Source organism: Pholcus phalangioides, unplaced genomic scaffold, assembly GCF_987345545.1.
Source record: "Pholcus phalangioides strain wild (caught in Gottingen) unplaced genomic scaffold, Ppha-v1.0 ptg000015l_1, whole genome shotgun sequence".
Classification (NCBI taxonomy): domain Eukaryota; kingdom Metazoa; phylum Arthropoda; class Arachnida; order Araneae; family Pholcidae; genus Pholcus; species Pholcus phalangioides.
Genome location: NW_028301608.1, coordinates 33,827,419 through 33,839,350, shown reverse-complemented (window position 1 = coordinate 33,839,350; position 11,932 = coordinate 33,827,419). Strand labels below are relative to the sequence as shown.

The following is an 11,932-nucleotide window of genomic DNA, read 5'->3' as shown; positions in this document are numbered from 1 at the left end:
GACTCATCTCTAGCGGTAGTAAATTGTTGTATGGCAATGTGACCGGAATCGATGTGCGGTGAAGTTACAGTGGGCCAAATAAGTAAAGCTATGACAAAATAAGTATGTTGATATGTCACACAGACCACACATTCTGGCATGTGCCAATTCATTAGCAGCTTAATTTTGTAAAGAAAAAAAATAAGAGGATATGTATGTATATATAAAGATTTTGACTTTGAATTAGGACTTGACTCAGACCATGTGTAAAGCATGTATTCAAGGTCTCCAAGACTAAGATAAAAAATATTTAGTTAGGCAGTTAATATAAACCGAGTTTTGCCCTACTTGGTATTTTAAGTCTCTGTCAGATGCACCAATTGCCAGTGCAGGATTCATGTCCAGAACGAGGAAAATTTAGCAACGCGAAAAATCAATCTGACTTTCAGTTCACCATTACACATAACATTCAAAGGAACAATATCATGCTTTAGTTTATTTTTCTAACTCAACCAAAAAATAAGGAAAATTCAATAGCTACTTGGAAACACACCGATGTATGATGTCCCCAACAAAAATTACTCGCCAGTACGGTTCATACTACAAGGGGTTCACCTACTATACTAAACAATGTCGTACACATACATACATTCTTTTGTAGTTTTTCGTTTCCGAAAACTCCAATGTTTCCGGGATTTCTTCGGAAAAAATAAAAATCAGTAAAAACATGTACGTCTCTTCCGTTTCGCATCACGCATAATCTCGGACACAAAGATATCCGATCATCCTAGTTTTCCGCCTGGCTGGTTCTGACCAAGTGAATGAATGAATAAATAAGTAGAACAAAGATATAAAGGGAGATAGATGAATGATGAGAAATTCACCTTGTTTCATCAGAATCACGTCGTGTAATGCGCAGGTAAAACCAGTCCGAACAAGTATCGCCATCATCATCATCTCTTTGTCCTCTATAAACTGGTATTATTCTTCGACTGACAAGTATCACGCGCAGCTCAGCAGCAACCTGCAGGGCACTTCACTTATTTTTTTTATTCACCTCTATATTTACAATACCCTGAAATAAATACAGTGATTTTCCGTTCTGGCCAGTGATAGTTCAGTCGGTATCTAACGGAGCTGGTGGACCAGCAAAACATCTGTACGTCTTCTTTAAAAGTTTCAATAATGGCGTTGTTGCGACTTCACTTTTATGGAATCGTTTGTTTAGCTTACGGTAGTGTAGTACTAGCTGCAGTAAGTTTGTTTTTTTTAAGTATAAAGCCGAAATTATTTCATTAAATGTTCTTAAAAGAATAACAATGCATTTTAAAATATTCTAGAAGAAAGAAGAGGAATTGAAATTTCACAATCAATTGAATGTAATAGCAGCGATTAGATACATACTAAACATGTTATTTTTCTAAGTAATATTGAGTTCTATCAGCCTAACATTGGCTTGGGAAAGTTCTACACGGAGTTCAAGAAGCGTAAAAGACTTGATCGAGTTCAACAAAATGTTAAGTTTGAAAATGAAATAAGTTTATGCCCGGATTAACCCTCTGCTATTAATTTTCAATGCTTACGTTACACTACTCATAAGGATATGACAATAAGCCTTATTTTAATAAATAACAGAGGTATTCACTTTGTAAAACAAGCGAGCTCCATAGAAAGCCATACCAAAAATAATTTTTAAACGGCTCTCCTGTAAAATTTCAATTTTGGCACATGGTGCCCTTTATTTCTAGAATAAAGAAATATTATCGACAAATCATGAAATGTTACAAATATCTTGACACTACTTAGATGAATGTGTATTTTTTTAGTTTTGTGGTTTAAACCTTCCATTTCTGTGCATTAAAAAAGTTTTTTAACAGGAATATTCTCGAGATTTCGCGAAATCCAAGTGTGACAAGAAAACAGACAACCAGGTAAGTTATTGATTATTTTTCAAAACTGAATTTAGTTTAATAAACGTCATATGGTGTCTTTTGTTTTGCAAATAAAAATACCGTAAAACTGGGGTAACTTTAGTACAATTTTGAATATAAAATCCGAAAAGTGATTGTTAACAATATGATTTCTGAGGAAAAATATAGCTACAAACCTCATCTTGCTTACTATGCCCGATTATTAATTTTTTTTTTTAAATAAAATAAATAGAGATATATATATAATTCTGTTGTCCTATATATAAAGTTATACTCCGCATTCCGGGGTATAACTAGGACAAGATATTTTTCTACTCTTAAAGCCATATTAGTACTGTAGTCTGATTGTTTTCCCAATACTAGCCTGTAGAAATTTTACAGGAGGAGTTTTTACAATGAAAAAAAATGGTTATTTATTCAATTTCTCTTAAAAGCAATTTTGTTTTTAGTTTTTCTCTCAGTAAAGTTGTTTGCGTTCTTTTGAAGTTTAAACGAACTAGAAATTTTATTTTTATACAGCTTTTAACAATTAATTAAAAAATAAATTGAACGTGAAATAAAAAATAAATAAATGATAATAACAAGTGAAGTTTTAAGCTACTCTTTTTTTCAAATATAGAGGGATGGGAAGCTGTAAAAGATAGAAAATTCTTCACTTACTTACAACGTTTTATTGAAACACAAGTATAGGTGAAAATTGTATAGAGAATAGACTAGAAATAAATGTCTGACAAGAAATCCTTTAGTTTTTTTTGGGTACAGGACTTTATTTTATCAAATTCGTAGCAGGGTACCAAAGTTTGTCCTCTTTGTTTAGTCACTTCCAATATTTTTCTGCCATTTGTATACGATTAACTTTGGATTTGAAGGTCACAACAAACGAAAAAGGTCAGAAAATACGAAAAAAAAGTTCTAAAATTACCAAAATTTGGACATCTATTCCCTAATGTCAAATGTAATATGCTTACATTTTATTAAGTAAAAAATTACCTAATTAACATACAGAAACAATTCAAACAGCAAATTAATAATCGTAAACTTATAAATTGAATAATTACCTACTTTTTGTTTTCATTTATCGTACGATTTTGACTAATCAAAGTTTCAAGAGGATTCACAAAGTTATGATAATCACTAAATAGAAAAAACAAAGCACAAATAAATCAGAAACATCACTCAGAATATATTTACGCACCTCAGTGCATTCTGCTAATTGTGAACACTTCTAGACCAAGAACGTAATGGTAGCAAGAAAATTCAGCCCGCCGCATGAAAATAATGCCTGTCCTAAGGATACCACGGTTTATGGAACTCTCTTATAGGAGGAGAGGGGAAAAATGTATTTATATTGCAATACTATTTTATAAAATAACTTATACATGCAATATAAGTTATTTTGATAGTCTTCAAGTTCATTGAAACCATATTGAATGATAAATATACATGCGAATCCAGTCACGCGTGTAATATTTCCTTTCGTCAATTTTCTAGACAGAGCTGGTGAAATGTCGGGAATGCATAGAAAGCTTCAGGCTTCCTGAGAATCCGAACAAAAATGAGGTACGTTCAAGATTTTTCACTGTTAATTTAATTTTTCCCAACAAATAATCATTTAAACATAAAATTAACCATTTTTTTAAAATAAAAATTTGTTCATTATATTGTTTCCCCTCGTTTTTTTCACCCAGATCAGGCGAATGATACGAAAATGTGTACCAAAAGTAAGTCACAAATACTGGTTACATAAATCTTTTAAGTTTTCTTGTTTCCAGATCACAGTAAATAAAATCAGTTTCCAATGAGAAGTATCGGAATAAATTAATCCATGATTTCTTTCTTCTTGATTTGCGTGGTGAATTATTATTTTTTTAAACTTAACGTGTTTATTTCTTTTCCAGAAAAATCCAAAGGAATGGATGAAAGGCAGATGCGAGGAAATGACTGATAAACAAGTAGGTGTTGTTTTTTTAAGCAGAAATAATGTATTTAGTTTAAAGAAAAGTCGTGCATCTATACTTTACTTCATTAATGCATATTATATTGTATATCAATATCAATACATTTCTTATGTATATTCAGGAAGAAGTACTTGGATGCTACGAGTGCGTAGATAATTATACTCTACCAAAGAATGTAACAAGAGACGATGTAAGCGATTCTGTAATTTAATTTTTCGAATTCATCAAAAACACATTGCTTTTTTTTAACCTAAAATGTTACATTTTAGACGCATAAAAAACCATTTTTAAGTAGGAATAACATTTCACACGCGTTCTCGTGAGAAAACTACCCGAGTATATTAACATTCATAACTTCTCCATACTATATATAGCTTTTATTTTCTCACTTCAGATGAAGCAGATGAAAAAGTCATGTTTGCCTAAAGTAAGTACAGTATAACTCTTTAATGTAACGAATTAATCTCATTAATATTGCAGTGAAACCACGGTAGAACGATACTCGATGTAACGATAAATCTTTCTACAATGATATTTTTTTCAAATCTTTTTTGGAATGGCCTATAGTCTGCTGTTAAACTTCTCTCCATACAATGAATAAATACATGAAAGCATATTTTTTTTTGGGGTGGGGGGACTAACATTTGCCATTCGGAAAAGATGCCAGAAGCACGGCATGAATTTGACTTCAGGTAAAATAATGCTGTCTCTCGATATAACGATAATCCCTTCACAGCGATATTTTTTCTTGATCCACAGAGTATCGTTGTATCGAGCTTTCACTGTACATAAAAACTTAAATTTGTCTTGAAGCCCATGAACAAAGCTGCAGGGATTATTAGGTTTCAAAATAAATGTGTGAAAAAATCACGAATGCTTACATTTGAACCTAGCATGAAGTTAATCTGAGAAAATCACTCGTTTCGAAAACTGAGAAGCTTATTTTAAAAAAGAACATTTCCATTTTTTTAAATTCACTTTCGAAATTCATTTTTTCATTCAATTTTCTCGTTTCAATACAGAGTATTTAAATAATCTTATACTACGCCTGTATGCCACCAGCTGGTACAGCCAGTGGTGGTTTTTCACTTTTGTAAAGCACTTCATTCCGGATGAATACGCTGTTTACTTCTACCGTAAATTTAGTGAATGTGAAAATGTTCTCTTTTGAAAATAAGCTTCTCAAATATTCTTATAAAATAAACTGAAATACTGTAATGTAGCAAATTATTATTTTTAATTATTATTTAAATGGAAATAAAATTTCAGCTTTTTCTTCCGATTTTTTTTTTTCATTGGTGTAGCCTAATCACCGTAAAAAGCAATATACCGTGTCTATTAATTTAAAGTGAACAATATTTGTCTTCGTACTGTCTGACGTGAAAGAATCGAATTACGATCGCTTGCTGTGTGATTATAGCTCGGCTCTTGAGAGCCGAGCTTGAAAGAAGTAATGCCGTCTTTCAATTTTCTTTTTTTAGACGGCAGTAGGGACATTATTATTATTATTGAATAAATGTTCAAATATTTGTTGGAGTTACGTAGAACAACCTTATCATCAAAGGTTCTGCGGAACAACATTTCAACTATCGAGGGATCTGCGCAACACTTTACGTTGGAAACCCCTGCACACTAGACTACAAAGACAACGAACATAACCTTTCCTTAGAGCTCATGTGCTCTGAATGAGACTATACATGAACGGTCGGACCTATCTCAGGCCTAACTTCAGCGCACACAAGCTCTAAGGAAAGACTGAGGTTCTAGGGTGCTCGGCCTGCAAGTGAGAGGATCCGGGTTCGATTCTTCTTAAGGGCAGTTGAATTTCCTTTCTTTCCTGAATTCATCTTCGCCGGCTGTTGAAGCTTCGTATGGGTAGCGGAAAGTGACATCATCCTTGAATAATGGTATTGTAATGTAGTAAATGACTCTTTTCCGATACCCTCTTTATAATTACAGCAAAATAACAAATTCAAGGCAAAGAAGAAGTGTGGAAAAATTTACGAAAATAAGGTAAATATGAGTTTTCTTCGATCTATTTATTAACTCTAGTACCGTACCCCATTTGCTCGGTGTGGATGAGATACACTTTTGTTTTCTCTTTCTGAAAACATTTTTTCATAAGGGGCCGTTCAAGTATTACGTCATCATCGATGGAGGGGAGGGGATTTCCGATTTACTGACTTTTGATGACAAGGGGGGGAGGGGGTTTGGATGATGCTTACGTCATCAACCACCCTTTATAAAAATATGGAATATTCTTAATGACATCTTACTCGGTGCGCCAAAAACGAGAAAAACCTTTCGATAGTTTGTGGGCACTTGAAGTAACATCTCCCCCCCCCCATTGTTAAGTGCCCTACAGAGCCACTTTAGTGATCTCTAAATGTTTCGCGGATGCAAGTGATCTGGAAACGTGTATGAGCAGCTTAAATGTTCTGGAACTGTGCCGCGCATCACTCAAGTGATCCATAATTATATGCCGCGGATCACTTAAATAATCTGAGAATGTGCCGCGGGTAACTTGAGTGATGTAGAACCGCACTGGGGGCCACTTTAAGTGCTCTAAGACTGCGTTACATGTCACTCAAGGGATCTCTAAATGTGTCACGGAGCGCTTAAGTGTTCTGGAACTGTGTCCAGGGTCATTTAAGTGATCTGAAAATGTGCCACGGGCCGCTTAAATGTTCTGGAATTGTACTGCGGGACACAAGCGATCTGTAAATGTGCCGTTTAGTTCATTTTTACAAAATTAGGTTTGAGGAGGGCAGGCCACATCAGATAACCCCCTGGGCCATATTTGGTCCGCGGGCCAAGGGCCTTTATGTGATTTATCATTATATGGCTTACAGGGTGGGTCGCAATCGATTTATTAAAGATAAATTTTGAGTTCATAGCCTTCAAATAACATTGAAAATTAATAGAAATTGATTAAAATAACATATAGAAGTCTTCCGAAATTTCAAATTAAAAAAAATTTTTTTTTGCATTAAAAAAAATAAATTTTCGATCGTGGGAGGAAGCACGTCCCCCCATGCCCCCCCCCCCCCCCGTGTACGTCTCTGATCCCACCAATGTGCGTTAGGATTTAGAGGGGCAGAGCTGATGACGAAATTTTGCTGACAAAGGGGGGGGGGCAAGGGGTCAAAACTGGCTAAAAATTTGCTGATGTAATACTTGATCTGCTCCTAAGCAGCGGGTATTATTCATTCTACGTAATGAGATTCATAATACGAAAGGCTCTTCTACATAGTTATGGGATTCTGACATGACGGACCATGATTCCCATTGATTTTAAAACTGATAATGTAAAGAAAGCGAGTATTTAATTTTTGTGTGTTGGTCGTGCATTACTTAAATGAAATCATTCATAAAAACTTTTTTCTCCTTTTTAGCAAGATATTGAAGAATGTCAGAACTGCGTAAATCAATATGCGTTACCCGATAATCCCACATGCGAAGAAGTAAGCAATTTTGCTCTGATACAAGGCACATAACCTGCCTCTCATTTAGTTCAATTTATATAAGTTGGTCGAAGCTACTATGAATAATTATGAAATTCAAATGAGAGAGACGTATGAGTGAGATAAAAAAAGCATGTAATAATTCCTAATTACTCCATGCTTTATGGAATTATAATGTTACAAAAATTTAATATCGTGAAAGATATCTTATATATAAATGTGAACGTATGTATGCCTCTGTATGCATGTTATTTATACAAATCTACAGTTTTAGACCGATCATCGCCAGATTTTGCATATATACCAAATAGGACCGGGAACGAACTGTAGGCTACTTTAAAAGTTTGTCAGAGCTGGGCAAATGCCCGAAATGGGTGGAAAACTGTCGGGCAACAATGATTTTGGGGCCTCAACAATCACTTCCGGAACGTTTACTTTGGTTACGGTGGTTCCCAACAACGCGTTTCATGCCTTTACAATGGTTTGTCGCATCTTTAATGCTGCCATTATAACAGTTTATTCCTTTATAATGGTTTGTCACTTTTCCAATCCTTCCAGTAATTGAAGAAAACTCGGGAAGCGCCGGGTATTATGGCTAGCCTATATATAGGGTAAGTAGTAAGTGCTAATGCGGCCTTTATCTCATCAACCGCCCATTGTAGAGGGGTATAGTTTCAATTTAAAAAATTCTTAAAAGGCGTGAATAATATTTGCCGCACAAGCTGGACATATGACGTCACTAACAACCATAGGCGTACGCAGAATTTTCTTGAAGAGTTTTCAGATTTTTTTCCCTTCTAAGTGGGGGTTATTTTTTTCCTGCAAAATAACACTATAATCTTGGCTCGGGGGGGGGGGGAGGGTTTGACCCCCAAACCCCCCTTCCTTGCGTACGCCAATTCTAACAACAGAGAACAACAACTACGACGACAAAACTGAGAATAAAAATGTTCAACGCCAGCTGATGAACTTGCCTCAAATTATCAACACTCTGACACGAAGTTAAAAAACAACTGCAAAATGACTCAGCACTACTATCATTTTCACATTAGTTGATCAAATTTGGCAATGGGAGAATTCCCGTAGACGCAAGCATCGGACTGATTACGTTCCCAAATGGATTTTACCAGTTGTTAAACTCAGTTCAAGAACTAGGAGACAAAGTCTTCCCAAACATTCAACAAAATCACCGAAACCATGCGTGGCTTTGTGAGAGATCGATTCTGGCACGGAAAAATCACAGTGTGAACAAGATCAATCAAGTGCCAAAGGAGAAGACGTCTTCATTCCACGTATCACAGTTATCACTGAAGAAATGCCATTCACTTTCAAGCGATTACAGTTCCCGATTCATTTAGCTTTTGCCATGACAATCAACAAAGCGCAAGGCCAGTCGTTAGCAGTGGCAGGTATCACCCTACTTGAGCCCTGCATTTCTCACGCATAGCTTTTCGTCGCCTGTTCGCGAGTTGGTAATCCCAAAAATTTGTATATCTACACACCAGATGGGAAAACAAAAAATATTGTGTATCCACAAGCGATTGCCTGAGGTTTCTAATAAAATATTTAAAAATAAAAGTAATTTTTTCTTACTTGATGCAGAATTTTTTTTAATTAAGAAATAATTAATAAGCTATGCATATATACATTTTTTACGGGGCGGGCAACGTCCCCGGGTATCAGCTAGTCTCCTATAATTATGAAATTTAATGAATTTTATTATGTTCCATTTTCTTGTTTTGTTTTTCAGGTTAAAGAAATGAAGGAAACTTGCCTTTCGGTAAGACGTGGGTTGTTATTTTTTCGATGATTATGCAATTATTACTATTACTACAAATATGCACATATTCATATTTTATTTTCTACATTCATGTTTTATATAGAAAACAACGGCTCAAATCTTTAAAAAAACTAGAGGTTTAAGATGAATCTTTGGTTCGAGAACAAAATTCATTCAATTCCTCGCAATTTGTGAAAGATGACAAATCGAAACGGTATAGACACTGTAACTACAGTTTATAGTGTAGTATAATACGTAATGAGGCCTTTGCGCAATAAGGAGGAAACGAATTAGAGCTTGTATTGGCAGGAGATAAATAAGTTTTTTTCGATTTCAATTCGAAAATTGCGCAAGACTCGCAAAAAATTCTGGTCAAAATGTTATGACGGATTTGATAAATTTTTTACACATTCAACACATGGCATGCGCTTACGAAATTTAGAAAAGATTTTAGTTGAACTTTAATGTACCTGCCCATATTAAAGTACTTATGACATTGATACTAATTTGACGAGCGGCTTATAGATTTTGTGAACATTGTTTAGCGGTGTTCAAAAAATTCACTAGATTGCTCGGTTCTCTTCGCGTTCTCCCAAAGTCCTTCTTCCGCTTTTTTTGCGAGACCTTCTCCCGCTTTTGCGAGATGGATAGGATGGATGAGTTATTAATGCCCGTTAATCAACTATTTCCACAAGGGGGCACCATCGTTTAGTAAGGGACAATTCCAGGTTGTGGTGTCTCAGGGAGTTTTTCCCTATATAGTCCAGTTTACATGAGAAATGGAAAAAGCGTGTTTAAAAAACACTTCAAGGAATTTCACCAAAACCTGTTTACATGGACCGGCGTTTTAACCCCACTTCTCAGATGTCGTCAGAGGTCACGGGAGTCGGCCGGTTTAATTCACCGCGCAAATGATTATAGGGGAAGGAAGGTTACACTCCCCAAAGAAGGAGCAATTCCCGCTCCCCATTTCTTTCCCTACAAGGGGAAAAAGTCGTCAAGCGGGTGCTAGAACTCCCCATGCTACCACAATATTGCACATGTAAACGGGGCTTAATAGGGTTGTTAATGGAAGAGTTTACTTCCGGGGGACGTGAATTCCAACACAACTGACACGTTTAAAAAGAAATATGATGCTTATGATTGGAGGAGTCAAGAAGCTATCTACTTTGTGTTATCATACTGTGTTAATACACAGGCAGTGTATTATCAGTACCATCTTAAGGCATGGGCCCACCCGGGCACGGCCCGGGGGCCTCAAGAGAAATAGGCCCTCAAAAAATGAGATCTGGTTGAGATTTCCGAAAACTTGTCTGGTAGGGCCTCAGAAAAATCATTTGACCCGGGTGCCCATGATGCTCTTAAGACGGCCCTGTGTATTATACATTATTAATTATTAGTTTTTTTTTTATGATATATGCTCTTATATTGGGTGGTTGTATTTTCTTTATATGTGACATCCAATATTTTCTATGGGCATCTTTTTTTTAGCCACCCCGTTGGACAATTTGTCTGTTGTGGCCTTTGTATTTGTTAAAAATTAAACACCTTTATCTTGATTTTCTCATTGAAAATTAGGCCCCGTTTCGAATTATAGTTTTTTTTGTGTGGATAACCCTATTATGCTCATCTTGGAAAACATTGGTATGCATGCAAGACATGCAGCCTCTCAAAAAGCACAATTTCAAAAATAAAAATTAGTAATGAATGAGTGAGGACCAAAGTGCAATTGTTTCATTATAGTTTTCTTTTTTTTTTTTTGACACAGAAACGTTCAGGAAAAACTCTGTGGTCAGAACCGATTGTACTTGATGATTACGATGGAGACAACGAATGATGAAACCTATTCATGTCACGCCCATATATATATATGTACATCATTGCATTGTTCACTAACGCTTTGTGAAAAACAAAACAACTTTTTGTTCTGAATTACACAAAATGGAGAAACTCTGAAGCATCAGTGTTTCTATGTTTTATAGAAAAATAAAATTCATAATGAAGAAAAAGTTTCATCAAATAAAGGTTGATGTTCGTTAAATGGTGCTCTGATTTCTCTCTCTCTCTCTGTTTTTTCAAAATAGGGAAATATATTCTATTTTGTTTCATCCACATAATTAAAGAATCATATTCATTCATTCAAAAAATTTCCCATGAGTTACTCTGAATGATCCTGTCCCCCCTTCCTGTATAGGGGTGGCAGGTTGCGAGGGGCAGTGGCTTGGGCTTTAGCTGGACAAAAAAATTTTAAGCATTTCCAACAGTAAAAACGCACCTGACATGATACAACGCTTTTGAGCCATACTTTGACGATAAAGATGTTGACAAAACTTGAAGGAACAGGCAGGACCTGGAAAAGTAATACCAGAAGAATGAATGTATTCTTTCACAAGGGATTAAGCGTACATTTTGGTGCCCCCACCCAGTAATTTTTCTCGAACGGTCAAATAAAGGCGAAATAAAAATTTGGCTTTTCTTACTTGTCTGGCTCTGGATCACCAGAAATGGAATTTGAAATAAATTTCTTTATATAAAAGTAGCTAGTTATTCTTCCTCTTTACGGGGTAAGTGTGTGATCTAACGTAAGAGCGAGGCTGGCAGAGCTCTAGCCTGGGATGTGGTTCTCATGTTATGTTTTTTCACGCTATAAATTCACTATAGAGGAGGTCATGCTGCAGGTTGTGTGGGCTACCGGATGATGGCTCATTAGTAAGGGTAGCAATGTGGATCAAGTTATCTGGCGGTATTAAAAATGCTTGGACAGTTTCTTTAAAAGCGGGACGTATGGTCACGGACATTTTGTTCGGTAAACAATGACGT

The 11,932-nt window shown here is 35.6% G+C and overlaps 1 protein-coding gene across 1 annotated transcript; it reads left to right on the top strand.

The window, feature by feature from the left end:
* Window positions 1-962: 962 nt before the first annotated feature.
* Window positions 963-11,153, top strand: LOC149075850 (uncharacterized). Its single transcript, XM_089243373.1, has 11 exons — window positions 963-1,233; window positions 1,857-1,910; window positions 3,402-3,470; window positions 3,599-3,631; window positions 3,809-3,862; window positions 3,990-4,058; window positions 4,263-4,295; window positions 5,828-5,881; window positions 7,264-7,332; window positions 9,083-9,112; window positions 10,881-11,153. The coding sequence occupies exons 1-11, from the start codon at window positions 1,165-1,167 to the stop codon at window positions 10,947-10,949; spliced, it is 603 nt and encodes a 200-aa protein (XP_089099499.1). The 5' UTR covers window positions 963-1,164; the 3' UTR covers window positions 10,950-11,153.
* Window positions 11,154-11,932: the final 779 nt, after the last annotated feature.